This window comes from Periophthalmus magnuspinnatus, chromosome 12 (assembly GCF_009829125.3).
Source record: "Periophthalmus magnuspinnatus isolate fPerMag1 chromosome 12, fPerMag1.2.pri, whole genome shotgun sequence".
NCBI classification, from domain to species: domain Eukaryota; kingdom Metazoa; phylum Chordata; class Actinopteri; order Gobiiformes; family Gobiidae; genus Periophthalmus; species Periophthalmus magnuspinnatus.
The window spans coordinates 3,760,001-3,774,799 of NC_047137.1; the positions used below are offsets into that span (position 1 = coordinate 3,760,001).

The following is a 14,799-nucleotide window of genomic DNA, read 5'->3' on the forward strand; positions in this document are numbered from 1 at the left end:
TGGTCTTTGGGGTTATAGAAATGGAAAGTGCATTTCCTTGTTCGCCCATAACCGAGGCGGTGTACTATAAACCAGGCGAGTATAAAGATACTTCCTTGTTCCTCATTGAGTAACTACAGCTTTGTCGGTCACACGGTGCTAAAACGAAAACGTTTCAGGGAAATGCATGTATTTCATAATCGCGAAATGAAAGAAACAAACGCAGAACAAACGCACAAGGGGTGTATCTTACCGTCAGTTATATGATATTGTTCACCCAACTCTTCATGTTTGTGAGAATATATATATATATATAAAAATACAGCCTATAAATATAGGCTAATTAATCCAATTATTAATCCTGTTAAAACTTGCAAAGTCACAGTAAATAAAAAAAAAATCTATTGAATTATGATAGTATTAAAATATTTGTAATTATTTACGAAATGTACTATTTGTCATTTATTAGATAAACTTTACTATAACAAAGCATTCTGTATTATTATAATATATGTGCAGTGTCACATATACAAATTACTAGCTACTAAGTTTACATTTTTAATGAAAAGTTTAGATCCAGATCTGAGATTCCTGACGAAATACAACAAGTTATTTAGAAAAAATAATGACATACACATTTACATTACATATTTACATTACACATTACATACTTTATAAATTAGTTCAAGAATAACTAACGGAACTATGGTTAAATCAGTGGCAATAGAATGTAGTCCTAAAGTTCATATTAAGATTTGCCATGGTGAACTGCCTCATTTCTGTTTACTGTTACCTGTATTTATTTACTTAAAGTTCAAATCTATTACAAAATGAACACTGGTATGAAGCCATCCACTCATTTTATTTTTGCCTCTGTATTTGAAGTGTGACTGTTGCTCCTGTTCCGACTATTTCCTTGACTTTAGAGTGTTTTTGGCTGGTTGTGATAAGGACTCTGCATCCTCCCCGATCAAACAAAAACCTCTGCAGTGATTCATCAAAAAGGAGGTTTCCTTCTTTGTATCCATCCACTATCAACAACGTTCCAGTGGTTAACACATTTTTCAGGTCATTCTCAGTAACAACTTCTTTAAGTGATAACTGTGTGATTATTTCATCCAACAAATTGCTGTTTGTATTGCTCCCGTCAACATAAAAAACCAGTAGAAGATGGTTGAGATCAGTGAGGTCAGAGACAGGCAGTTGGGTCCATGAAAACACAAGCCTATGAATCAGGGTTGTCTTGCCACTTCCTTCTGGCCCTTCAAGTAACAGAGCTTCTCCGTTAGCTGGCACCAAATCATTAAGATTTAGTTGCTGGCCGTCACTGAAATGGGAAGAAGTAAGTAAGTAATGGAGTGCAAAAACACATAGAATGAATGGACTATATGAAGCAAAGCAATGGTGAAAGAGAGTATGTCAATCTTTCTATTATGGTTGCACTTACATGTGGTAAAGAGGGAAGTATGGCTTCTTTACATCCATGTGGTCCCTTGGCAGGGTTTGGATCCATTTTGAATAACGATGCTTAAGCAAAGTCTTCAAACAACCATTGCTATTAACTGGAATTATTGAGTGTTATTGTATTATATCTCATATCTGAATTATTACTTAAAATAACTTACTTTGATTCATTTGAGTTTTTTCTTCATCAATGATTGACTCGTTTTGGTTTCCTAAAGAAAAAGTATTTAACATAAGTTGCAGAATAGAAGGGAGTGAGGAAATCTTTCTGAATCATTTCCTTCCTTTTTCAGGAAATGAATAATTTTGTTCAAATGACACATCAGTTTATTACTAAATGCATTACGTTTCACTCTTGAACAGTTCAATCAAACTTCTTAAGGGTCATCATCTTATCAATAACAAATTACTGAATGTGTCAGAATGAGCCTGCTGAAATGGTGGCTGTTTGGATATTCAAACAGTGTTCACTGAAACTTGTTAAACTTCTTACAGTATAATATACACTCATATACACAGTCAAATTCCCCTCCCACACTACTGCATACCCTACTGGATGTTTTCCAAACTTTTGCAATCATTAGCATAATTATGAATACCCATCAAAGTAAATGTGATTTTGATCAAAATCACATTTACTTTGAATAAGGGAAAAGACCAATGGTCAGATCACTATGTTGATGTTGATAATTATGTAACCTTAGGTAACCCAGGAAGGAGAAATATCTATCAAGGAAATAACTGCAACAAGGAATAACCCTAAAGCATTCCCTGAAGGGCCAGTAAAACCCAACCATGTTTTTTTTAACTGGTGATTCTTTGTGGCTTGTCTATGTCTGTTTTAAGGACTTTTTGACTTCTGTCCATTTAAAAATATATAATATTTAGATTTGAAATTGCTAATGGCTATGTCAACAGTCCTCTCCTGAAATCCATAAATAAGTGTGAGAGTGTTTTCAATAGGTGTCAAAATATTACCTTTTTGCTGACATTTGTACACCACAAAAATCAAAATAATGCCAACCAGAGGCAGGGCTATGCACAAAGTCACAATGAGGGCAGTTTTTTTTCCAGTAGATAATGGAATATCATCTGTAAAAAGTCAAAACAACAGCTAGGTTAAATACATCCTTTTTTTTCCAGTAACTGTCACACACACAAGCGCTATTTCACACATCTTTCACCACAGTGGAAAGAACCAGAAACCCATGTTTCAATTTTGTTTCATTTTCCATAATTTATCATTTACCATATAATTAAAAAAAACATACACAAGTTACAACATAAGCAGTCAAAAGAGGACCAAAGCCACAGGCCATGCTCTCCATCTTTTTAGTGTTACTTTACCTGGAATTTGGATGGTTGCTGATTTGTTGGTGAAGTTACAAGTGTAGTTGTTTTTGTCCATTGTTGTCACATTTATTTGAGTAGTGACTCTGAAAAGCTGGTCTACTGTTATTTCAGTGGTTGTAAATGGCTTCATTTCAAAATGGTCTCCATTATGCCATGTGACTTCAGGCTGTGGGTATCCTTCAGACTGGCATATCAGTCCCACGTCCCCTCTTTCTGAAACCTTTACGATTCTTTTATCAATGCTTTTAAATGGAGCTGTGAAAAAAGTAATTCGGTGATTTAGACCTTCATTTACGTACTCGACAAAAAGATCTCCAAACTTGAAATTCAGGTGTTAAGGCCATTCTTGCCTTGCACACATGAAATTGTATACACACTATCCTGACATGAGCAATGTAATAGCATTCTAGGGTGTAGCATTTTATAGATAATAAAGGTCTAAAATTTTTCAAAGGACTTTTCCTCAGCACATATCAAATTGTATGAATTTAATACAGTCAATCTGAAATCAACATCTCTTATGTGATAAGAAAACTCAAATATTTAGCTTCAGATCAAGACCAAATGAACCTCTTTATCTAACCTGGTCAGCAAATTGAATTCACACTATATTTTTGAGTTCACAATCTCACGAGAATCCTTCTGGCCAGGCTACCTTTGTTGTGACTGCGCCACCAATGGTTCAGAGGCTGGACCAATCAGAGGGCACCATTGTGATTTGGGCAGAAGCCAAAATAAGAAGCAACTAAACAAACCTAAACATGGCAATGCCAATGGATATACTGTTTTAGCAGAAATACTGACAGTTTTGTTTTGAAAAATGTGCAGAGGAAAATGCTATGTGCATTCGGAGATGGGGAAGTGGTTTGAATGTGGTCTACGCTTTTCTTTCAACTGGATTAAAAAAAAATATTACTATGTATCTCTCTATCCTGAATTAAACTATGTAATTTCTCGGCTTGTTGCGTTGTTGTGATGTTCCACCATTGCAAACTTAAACACTGTTAACCTGGGAATCTATAAAATACACTAGAGTGCACTCACCAAATACAGACAAAGTTAAGGTTTTATAATCTGCTCCAGCCTCAGTTTGCACAAAACACTGATATTTTCCACTGTCACTTATTCGGAGATTGGATATCTGTAGTGAGTCAAGAGGAAGAATTTTACAAGGTCAGTACTCAGGCATGTAATTATTACAACAGACAGGTGTACATAAACTATGACACTTGGAGTGAGGGGTATTACATTCAAAAGGGGTTAAGAGAAGAGAAGGGGTGAAATAGGTTACTAGTGTGTTACCCTTGTAGTAGATTGGACCAAAGGGAATACCAGAAATGAAATTACCTGTAGTTTTGCCCATCCTTGCTTTATCTCATCAGTCAGAAGTCTTGCTCTGCCCCTGTAGTCTGGGTGCTGGGTCGCTAGTTGTTCCCCTGCATTATCCATGTGGTACACTTCCCGAACATCACCCCCAGGGGCGATCCAGTGCCATCTGACTGTGATGCCCGATAGAGCAGTGGGCGGCGGAGTTTGGAAACTGCACCCCATCACAACATCACCTTTGACTTCAGACTTGTATGTGCTTTTATCAAGCTCAACAGTAAATAATCCTGCCAGGAAAAGCACATCTGTTATATATCACTATTACCTGTGATCTATCCAAAGACATTACAATCTATACACACATATGATTTGTGTTATTCACGCACTATTCTCACCACATATCAAATTCTATGAGTTTGATACAGTTAATTTGAAATTACAGTCTCTTATGTGATAAGAAAACCTACCCAAATATTTAGCTTCAGATTAAGACCAAATTGATGTCTTTATCTAACATGGCCAGCAAGGCAAATTCTCACAATATTTTTGAGTTCACAAACTCACAAGAATCTTTCTGGCCAGACCAGACTATGACCAGTGAGGGCAGCCTATCCGAGCACTATAAATAGTGTTGTAGGTTTGGTCAGCAAAATATATATGGCTGTATCACTGACTCACCACATTTTCTCTTTCTATGATGTCACCATTACAATATTTTATATATGCTGTCAATTATGCCATTCAATAACCCCCTCACTCACCTGAAGCTAATGTCAAAAAGGCTACTGGTAGCGTTAGGCATGTGACCCAGTTCATGGACACCTGTGTACAAAAAAAAAAGAATAATAAATATTAGTTTCAGACCAACATGCTGACAGTGTCCACACCATTGACTCTATATATACAGTCTGTGGTGTCTGTTTAGTATAAATGGTGCACTATGTAACTTTTCTGGTAGAGATGTTATTGTCTTGCCAATCATTTATCCTACAAGTACCACGTGTCTATCTCCATGGAGCTGAAATCTGTGGAGTGGTGAACCCACTCACAGTAAGAATACTGTGACAATAAAACATCGTTTACTGAATAAATGTAAGACAGATACAAAGCTGTAATGGCATACGGTGGGATATTTTAGACAAAGGAATAAAAGATAAAAGGGACGGCGAGCCTCCCCATTATAAAAGTTGTACAGTGTACTTTAATAGACCCTACTCATTACGGGTAAAACGCGGATAAAGAATTCAATTCCTTTTATTAATACGGTCTAAGCCAATACCTTATTATTAGCAATAAATCAATAAATTACAGAAAGCCTATAGCCTAGGTTATTCATTTAACATCTCAAATAAAAAGTACGCTACAAGACTAACACAGCGCGTCCATTAAACCAATCACAATGAACCAATTAACATATGTTACTCCAAATGTATCCACCAGAAACAAATGATGAGCCCTGGTCTCTTACCATATAGTGAGATGATTGCTTTTCATGAATATTTTCCTAGATCCTTGCTCTCCTGTGTGCAGATATGTGGCAGATCTGTGCGAGCTGCGTCTCATTTATGAACAGAGTTGCGCTGTGGGGGATTTTGTGGCCCGTGCTGTCTCATTACCAGCAGAGGGGAGGCTTCTGCGGAATATCCAGCGTGGCTTACTGTAAGGGAAGGAACTACCGTGTTTTCACGTGTCTCTCTAAAAACTGACGTTGTGTTTTGTTTTGTTTTTTTGTTTTGCTTGCTCATTGTTCGTACGGTAATAACCGACGAATGATTCTCAAGAGAAACATGATCGAAAAAGGACTAGCCACGGGAATTTTAAATGTGACACGATCATCACATCTAGTTTGAGTCCACACGAGTTCCATATACACAGAAAATACGCTCATCGGGGGATATTTAAATAGACAACTTATAAATGGACTCACTCTAAACCAGAGGTGTCCACGTAGGCGCCGGACACTTGGCTGCTGAGGGGTCAGCACCCACGCAACTCTCAGAGCACCTTCTGAATTTCCCCGATCTGGTATTGACTCTACTTTTGCGAGTAAGCGCTTACAATATAACTCAGATGTCCCACTCCTCTCTCTCTCATCGCTGACAGTCATTTCAGTGATTTCTATGTGTCTGATCTGAGAATTGATGATGTGATAGACCTAATGTTTACATCTGCGCGCAAAGCAGGGATCACAAACAAAACTTTACATCATAAGATATAGACCTAAACGAATACTATTCACTAACCCCCCTGAGAACGTGAGAGGAGAAGAAGTCCAAAGTGACAGTGACAAACTCTGGCATAACAGTGAAACCCGCTGGACCCGCTGGTCAGTTCAAGGGCCCCAGGGACTCTATTCTTTGACTATTAAAGAAGTCTAGTTGTGCGACCCACAAGGTGGCGCTCATAGCCCTACCTGGGCCGTAACATCAACATATGGTAGGCTAAGACTGAACTACAGGCCCAGCTGGTTGTCCGATGAGCATTAAACATAGGATAGTCTATACAGGATAGAGTTTGGACTCCACGTGACAGGAAGCTCGTTTTGTTCTTTGTTTACAACCCAGATTCAAATCAACATCATGCAAATGTGGTCGAATGTGCACTATTTAGAGTTCACCTGGCTTTATCTTTCTGACAGGTCTGTGGGATTTTGAAGGAAGTAAAAGCGCTTAGGAAAGCCCTTGGAAATTAGTTTAATCAAAAATGATTGTTTGAATTGATTTTACGACTGGTGAAGGCTTTGTTTATATGGGAAACCCCATTAGCCTAAAGGCAAAATGAGTGCACTGAGTGGTATTTAGACCTTCAACTGATTTAGTTTGATTCATTTTCTTAAAGGTGCCATATATAGAGAAGGGTGCCACCGACTTGTCTCCATGAATATTATTGCTTTACCTGGAATATTCCGCATAGATTAAACTTTTTTTTTAAATTATTAATATTAATATTAATATTAATATTAATATTAATATTGTTATTATCAGACATGGATTCAATTACAGATGTTTAATACTAAGTAGGTTACTGTATTTGGGCTCATATTGGCCTAATATATGATCTATGTGATTAGGCGAACGTTCATGTGGAGCATGAGACTCAAAGTTCAGATAAGTTTAAATCCATTTAAATTTATTTTCTGGAATTTTCAGACCTTTTGCTGCTGTGTTTGCTAATCAGTTTGCTCCATAGTTAACCCACCTTTGTAAAACAAAATATCACCCAAATCTATCAATAAGGCTTGCATATTAATAAGAAGTTTTTTTTAGTGACACTCAGTAAATTTTACAATTATGACAGCAATAAAACACACACAAGATTTGGTTAGAATGGCTCTTTTGTTGCTCCGACCAAAACCAGAGGCCAGAACCTTAGATGGCTCCATCACATTGTACACTCATTACTTGAATGAAACTTGTTTGTATAAATAATTATTGTATATCTCAAAGCTAGAAAGTACAATCATAAATATGATATATAAATCACAGAAAACCAAATGAAATTATAATTCTAAAGTTCTTTGGTGCTTTAGTGCATTTAACTCACTGCAACTTACACACACACATGCTTATACTAGAGCAAAGACAATAAAATATAGGCTGGCCATCTAGTGGTCACATCTTTGATTATAAGCCACTTAAAAAAATGTTTCTTAAATGAAATAAAGGTGGTGTTGTCTCTGACAATCAGAGTGTTCAGCTGCTGCAGCTGGTCTAGGTCATGTTTATGAAATTTAAACTCTGACATACAGCTCCATTCATATTTTAGACAGCCAGTAGATGGCGCTACTTCTCTTCGAATCATTGACTGGAAGTGCTCATATTCCAGGAAACTAGAAAAAAAAACAAAAAAAAACACATGTGTAACTCATGTGTTTTAAATAATAATGAATTTATTATTAACAAAACACGATTTATATAACCATGATCATTAACTATCCTGTAGAAAAGCAGGTGGCGGTACAGGCTTTGACGCTGGTGTATCTTTATCCAAACTCAACGAAGAAGCCCAGCCCCCTGTGTGTGTGCGTGTGCGCGTGTATGTGTGTGTGTGTGTGTGTGTGTGTGTGTGTGTGTGTGTGTGTGTGTGTGTGTGTGTGTTTAACCCTGTGCAGTCGTGTATCTTACATGTGCATGTGTTTAGGAGACGTCCTTGAATTACCCTGCGTTCACAAACCTGAATTGTCGTTAGCCTCTTGTCGTTAGCCTATTGCTCCAAGTAGACTTCACTTTTTTGGTATGTAGCAAAACATTTTTGGTTTGTAGCGAGCCGGTGTCAGTGCCCGCTAATGTTAGCCCAAGTCCTGAAGCTAAAATACAGCTATCCTACACGCAAAAGAACAGAAAATAGACTGTTCTGTCTCTATGTTGTGAGTCATGCTTCATTATAAACCTGTAGTTCCATAGTTCACGTGTAGTGTGGGCCAGACAGGCGTTAGCCAACAGTTTTTACTTTCAGATCAGAACAAAATGTAAAACGTCAAGATTTCTCAAAGTAACTCATAAAAACAGCAAATACAATGCACACCCATCAAATGACCTACTCAAATCCCTAATTAATTACACAAAGTTAAGTATTTCTGTCTGTGAACTCATGGAATCGATAGCTTTTTTTTTTTTAATCCCAAATTCATGCATCTGTTGTCTCTCATGTTATTTTCCTAAAGGTTCCTGCTTGGTAACATAGTATATACATAAACTTCCTAAAGACACACCAGCAGTATTGCTCTTTCCCATATTTATGTGAATAACTGTAAGAAACACCAGACAATTGTACAAAATAATTTTAAATGAAACACTATTACATTTGTTCTTTGTAAACACAACAGGAGAGTGACTTGAGACATCATGGGGTTCCTGCTCTCCAAGTCTATGGATGCAAGCCTTCAAAAGCAGCAAGAGTTCATGCTCCATAATGCCCGGCTACAGGTTGGTTATTTATAATTTTTTTTCTTGGTAGTTTACTAATCGACCTCCAAACCATAAACAAAGTAATGTGGTCTCCTCCATTCAGTGTAGTGAAGAGTGCAGTGAGCGTTATATTGGAGAAACTAAACAGCCACTCCATAAGAGAATGTACCAACACCACATTATAACGTTTTAACTTTGCAAGAGCTCCTCTGGACCCCAGTCCACCATACATCTCCATCTCAAAGCCACTAACCACTCTCATGAAGATGGTGAGGTATAGCTCTTAGCCAGAGAAAATAAATGGTTTGAGAGGGGAGTTAAAGAGGCATTTTTTGTTAGGAAAGACAATCCTTCCTTGAACAGGAATATGGGCCTTAGACATCATCGTTCCCCCATCTATAACTCCATCCTCAGACCCAGAACAAAGAACAATAGAGCTTGCCAGGATGCCAATAGGAGTGAAAACAACAACAACAAGGGGTGTATAAATATGCTAAGAATGTCTCAGGCACAGTACATACTCAATAGACCTAGACTGTAAACAAAAGCTGTTCCCAGTTTCAATGTAGTCAGCACCTCCCTTCAGGTAGATATAAGGCAGTGTCCACCAGCAATCTGACCAGAACTGAAGAAGTGGCTTGGATGAGCAGCAAAACGTCTTCACTCCTACAACTTTTGATCCAGTTGACAAATTTTTACTATGGATCAGACCTGGATGACTGAAGGATTACACAGGCAATCATCATCTTTGTACTAATTTGCACTCGGTCATTAGCAGTTGTTGCAGTTGTAGGCCTAGTAGAGTAGAGAGTACTGTATTCGTATCCATCATACCTTCAATGATTCCTTATGTTAGTCATAGACAAACTAGACACACACAAAGATTGTAGTATACATAGTATTGATCGACCCATTTTAGATATTTCACTTGCATGTTCTCATTCGTCCACGTCTAAAAACCTGACCTGCAGCTTTACTCGTTCATTCACGTTTTATTGTCCTCATTATTTTTCTACTGTTTCCTTATCTCATTTTTGGAGCCAGTTAATTGTGATTTATCTGAGCCCTGTAGCTCCTGAGCAGCAGCTGGGATGTGTGACTGCCATAACCCCAATCACATTATCTGACTTCCCAAAAGAAGTTTACATGTTGTTGTGCCTTGATTCCCTTGCTGCTGCCAGCTGTAAACGTAGCACATCATGTGTAACGGCCTGCTCATATGAAAAAAATGTGGGTTATACGCAGATCACGAATAAGGATTCATAACGAGTTATAAAATGAGATGCATTTATTCCAGCATAACAAACCAGATGAGTCGTATCATAGCACAAAAGTGCCATATTGGACAGACGGGCAACACTGGTAACTTCCCCATAGCCTTGTAGTGGGGAATGGAGATATGTTAATATGCGTGGTTGAGATAGGAAAGGCATCTGGCATAAATGTTGGTCACCTTGATTGTGATTAAATTATGCTTTAAAATCAGGAGTCTGTGTATCATGCCTTGTTATTTTTAAGACCAAATTTCTATTCTCAAAATTGCCTATTTGAAACGCTTTAAGGCATATTTTCCATGCATTAAGATGTCACAGATAATTACTTGTCAGAGTAAGTGACACCAGTCATTATCAAACCTCATCTTTACGATTTTGTTCTTTGGGTGCAAGATGGCTTCTTGCACCCAAGAAGTCATCTTGCACCCATCTGATTTAAATGGCAATTAACATATGAACACTGATGGAAGCTTTTGAGGCATATATTTTGCCATCAACTGAATACCTTTTTCAATCATTCAATCACATGCACTGCCCACTTGCCTGTCATGGTCTGTGACTTATAATTAGTTCAACATTGTGGGCCAGCCAATAATGGTCCATGTCATATGTTAAATGTTATGTTCTATTGCTGTATTGTTTTTTAATGGCACAACTGAGCTGAGCATTTTATTGTAATTTATTTGAATGTGTATTTTTTATAATTTTATTGTTTAAATTATAAATTATATAGCTTAATATGTTGAATCACATTAAATATTTCATATCTTTATTAAAACTAATTAATTTGTATGCCAACTGAAATCTAGATGTTTCATTCTAATACGAAGTTGAGATAAAAACACTAGCAATTATTTAAAAAAATCTAAGGCTATTAAACAAATGAAACATGAATTCATAATTTTCTTTTTTAACATAAAAGTACAGTATAATGTTTTAATTGGCTTTAAAGGTTGGGTTTTCATAGTGTGCTTGAAGTGGGCCTTATTAACTCTCCACAATCAGTCTAATAGCAGGTGTTGCTGGTTTAGTTTAAAGTGCTTAATTGCTGCAAATGGCTTTTACAGTACTTAAACCCTCCACCCGCAGCGCAGTTTTCTTAAATTCAGCCACATCCTTTACCATATAAGGGAGGTTAGTCATGCACTCAACGTTCTAACTTAAGTAATACCACCAATGTGCTTTGGTACGTCATCTCTTAAGTGCAGACTGTCAAAAGTATATGATTAGGACCGGATTTTGTACTATTTTGTACAATTTACCTTAACACTTCTTTTGTATACTTTTCTTGTACAACACAATCTCTGTGAAATTGTTGGAAGAAAATGTCATTCAGTAAACTCAAAATCAATTACATAAATATGCATTTTGGTCTATGAAGATAATTTGGAATGAATATAATGACTTGTATTTTTGATTGAATTATGTTGAATGTTCAGTCATTACTCAATTGTTTCTAATTACAGATAGTGGCGTCTACTTTTCTTTGACATGCTGCTATTAATGCCATTCATTTTTGTCATTGTCATGCTTAATGGCCTTGGGGCATTTTACTAACTTTTGTGTTTGGATTCAGTTAGAGTCCTTTTCCTTTTACTCAAATAAAAGCTCCTCTCTGACACTTTCCCTTTTCAAGAACAAAGGCTTTTAAAATGAAAATGTCACTCAAACTGTTCTATAGCAAATGGAATGCAATGTCCCAAGTCTGTCAGACAGGAAACGAAGGACAAAAGTCTCATTCAGAGGCCAGGTGAACAAGAAAACTCAAATCTGTTATGTCTTTATGTGTTTACTTAGATGGAGCGTCAGATCATGATGCAAAACCAGATGAGAGAGCGGCAGATGGCGATGCAGATTGCCTGGTCCAGAGAGTTTCTCAAATACTTTGGCACTTTCTTTAGTGTGGCCTCGTTAGGCCTCTGTGTTGGGTGAGTGCATTTTATACATTAGCTCGGGTTTATCAGATTATAACTAAAGTACAGCTGCATTGTACTACAGAAATGAAGAAAAACTGGCATGACATATTCACTGAACTGTTCACTTAAATGGATCACACACTTGTTCAGTGGCCTTCACTGGTGTAGTTCTGTGTGGCATTTCACATAACTTGCAACAGACCATATGTCAGTAGAGATGAAAAAGGGTGGAAATTTTACAAAACTAAAAGTACAAAAAATCTCAATATTCTTGCAAATATTAAAAACAAAACATAAGCTTCTTTCTCTAATGAATTAACTATTACTGAACCAATTATTATTTAATTAGAATCATTGACCCAGTAATTTTTAAAATAAAACACTGGCATACTGACTGAAACAAGGCCTCCAATCTGCGGCATTGTCCTCTCCAACATTCACTCACACACAACAGAATCATGAGTGAAGTGTCTTGACAGTAGGCATGATTTAACAGCTGACCAAAGGTTCTAACCACTAAGTCATTGTCACTGAGTGATGTTAAATGGCAGTGTCAACAATTTGCAATTAAATACTTTTTTTTAAATGCACAGTGCCATAAAGAGAAGAAAACCAGGGCTCTTAGGTCCCATTGTTCCTCTTGGTTTCATCTTTGCTTATCAGCTTGACATGGCCTATGGAACATTTGTTCATCGGATGAGAGGTAAGACAGTCTTGCTTTTGTAATACAATTCCCCCCACTAAAAGAAGGAAAAAAAATAAAACACAAAAAGACAACAAGATTTTTTTGTCCTAACTAATTTGAGTATTAACTTGTCTGGGTACACTTGAAGAGGAGGCTGAAAGCATCATGTCATCTGAGGGCGATCGTTTGGATTTGCCTCTTGGGATTCCAACCTTTGACAGCATAGAGAAAGCTCGCCGTGCCAAAAACACACTCACCTCCTTTTTGGAGAAATGATGTTTGTTTGTAGTTTTACTTCTTTTTGGAAATGTCATGTGTTGCTGAATACAAATTTGCACTAATTGTAAAACAGAACATTGCACTATATCTCAAACTATTGACAGTGCTTTATTAAGCAGATCATAGCAACATTAATGGATGTCTTTATTATTATTATTGTCAATAAAACAGCTTTTTTATGTTTTCATTATTCGGTTGTCATGTGCCAACTGTTCATTAAATTATGTTTATTGGAATTCCAACTTTAAACTTCTCAACTTCATTTTTGTCACATTGTCATCACTTTATCTCTATCAACTGAGAAGGTTTTTGATTAAAGCTTGTTCTCTCAAATTTCACATGAAAATATTCTCCTAATAATACTACAACAAAGAAATGACTTGAACTACGTCACAACCATTAATCAAACTGACGTACACATGGGGGGGGGGGGGGGTGAGGAGTTTACCAATCAGCTAGAGCCTTGGGACTATATAAGGGGGTCATTCACAAGTCAAAAAAAGACAGAAAGCCAAAGACTTTACCTTTAAGAAAATCTCAGCCATAGAAAAGAGAATTCACAAGGAAACCAAAGGAGCTCATTGCGTAGATGATGGTGAAGATGGCGTGGAGGCTGACTCTTGCCGTGGCTGTGGTGTGTGTCGGCAGTGTGTGCAGCAATGGACAGGTGGACTTAATGAGCAGACTGCTCATGCAGAGAGACTACGGGGTCAAACTTTGTGGGCGAGAGTTCATCAGAGCTGTAATCTTCACCTGTGGAGGATCTCGCTGGAGACGCTCTACTGATGACTTTGGTGAGTGTAAAAAAAAAAAACCAAAAACCTAAATGTATGTATGTTTTTTGTTTTATTCAGTTCCGGTACTTGTTTTCATTTGTTAATATATAAATAAATGTAATAACATTTTGTAATCTTTTGTTTACAGAAAGCCAGCAGTGGGAGAGCCAGCATGATGCCACAGACGAGGATAACAAGCAGAGCTTGCCGCATATTACCGAGCTTAGAGACACTGGCGCTCCTCTCCTCAGCTCCCAGTCGCTCTCTCTGGCTGACCTCTTGGCCATTTACGGTGCATTAGGAGAGAGGCAGCCTCAATATCAGCAGCAATTCCTCAATGAACCCAACCCACTGGAGAAACCCCAAGCCTCCTCATTTTTAGGGGAACAAGTTGTATCTTCTCTCACAGATAACTGGCCCATGTCCAGTAAGAAGAAGAGGAACTTTTCTCTGGGCGTGGCAGGCATGTGCTGTAGCCAAGGATGCACCAAAAACGATATTGGACGTTTATGTTGAAGACAAGTGACTTTAGTGTGAGTGATGTGATGGATTAGTATGAGAAGGATTTCTATTATGTGACAAAAATCTTGAGTTCTTAGTCATAACCACTGGTCATCATCTATAATGTCATCAATCTGAAAGCAGATGTTTCAGGGCAGAAATGTATTCAGCTTTTTATTTGTGCTAAGTTATGAACAATTTTAGCACCTGTGCTTTCTGTATTTGCTCAGAAATAATAAATAAAGTGTATGACCCATCACTTCACTCTCATGTCTTAACTTGTTTGACCTGTTCTCTTTACGACGCCTTTTTAAATTATGGCAAGGATTATGTCATGTT

General features: G+C 37.3%; 3 protein-coding genes across 4 annotated transcripts; 2 read left to right on the plus strand and 1 right to left on the minus strand.

Annotated features, from left to right (window-relative positions):
- Window positions 1-817: 817 nt before the first annotated feature.
- Window positions 818-5,629, minus strand: LOC117379700 (CD276 antigen homolog). Its single transcript, XM_055225735.1, has 9 exons — window positions 5,591-5,629; window positions 4,884-4,944; window positions 4,144-4,409; window positions 3,841-3,937; window positions 2,791-3,051; window positions 2,422-2,535; window positions 1,605-1,655; window positions 1,427-1,541; window positions 818-1,306 (listed from the first exon to the last, which is right to left on the minus strand). The coding sequence occupies exons 1-9, from the start codon at window positions 5,591-5,593 to the stop codon at window positions 841-843; spliced, it is 1,434 nt and encodes a 477-aa protein (XP_055081710.1). The 5' UTR covers window positions 5,594-5,629; the 3' UTR covers window positions 818-840.
- A 2,547-nt stretch (window positions 5,630-8,176) lies between these two features.
- On the plus strand, window positions 8,177-13,270 carry plgrkt (plasminogen receptor, C-terminal lysine transmembrane protein). 2 transcript variants are annotated; one of them, XM_033976184.2, is made up of 5 exons: window positions 8,177-8,355; window positions 8,948-9,047; window positions 12,101-12,231; window positions 12,813-12,922; window positions 13,053-13,270. In XM_033976184.2, exons 2-5 carry the CDS (start codon window positions 8,967-8,969, stop codon window positions 13,178-13,180), a joined length of 450 nt encoding a protein of 149 aa, XP_033832075.1. In that variant the 5' UTR covers window positions 8,177-8,355; window positions 8,948-8,966; the 3' UTR covers window positions 13,181-13,270. The 2 variants fall into 2 exon arrangements, with proteins under 2 accessions (XP_033832075.1, XP_055081728.1); XM_055225753.1 differs by having other exon boundaries at window positions 8,343-8,355; window positions 8,945-9,047.
- Window positions 13,271-13,685: 415 nt separating this feature from the next.
- Window positions 13,686-14,775, plus strand: rln1 (relaxin 1). The gene is made up of 2 exons (XM_033976199.2): window positions 13,686-13,977; window positions 14,108-14,775. The coding sequence occupies exons 1-2, from the start codon at window positions 13,773-13,775 to the stop codon at window positions 14,473-14,475; spliced, it is 573 nt and encodes a 190-aa protein (XP_033832090.1). The 5' UTR covers window positions 13,686-13,772; the 3' UTR covers window positions 14,476-14,775.
- The last annotated feature ends 24 nt before the right edge of the window (window positions 14,776-14,799 follow it).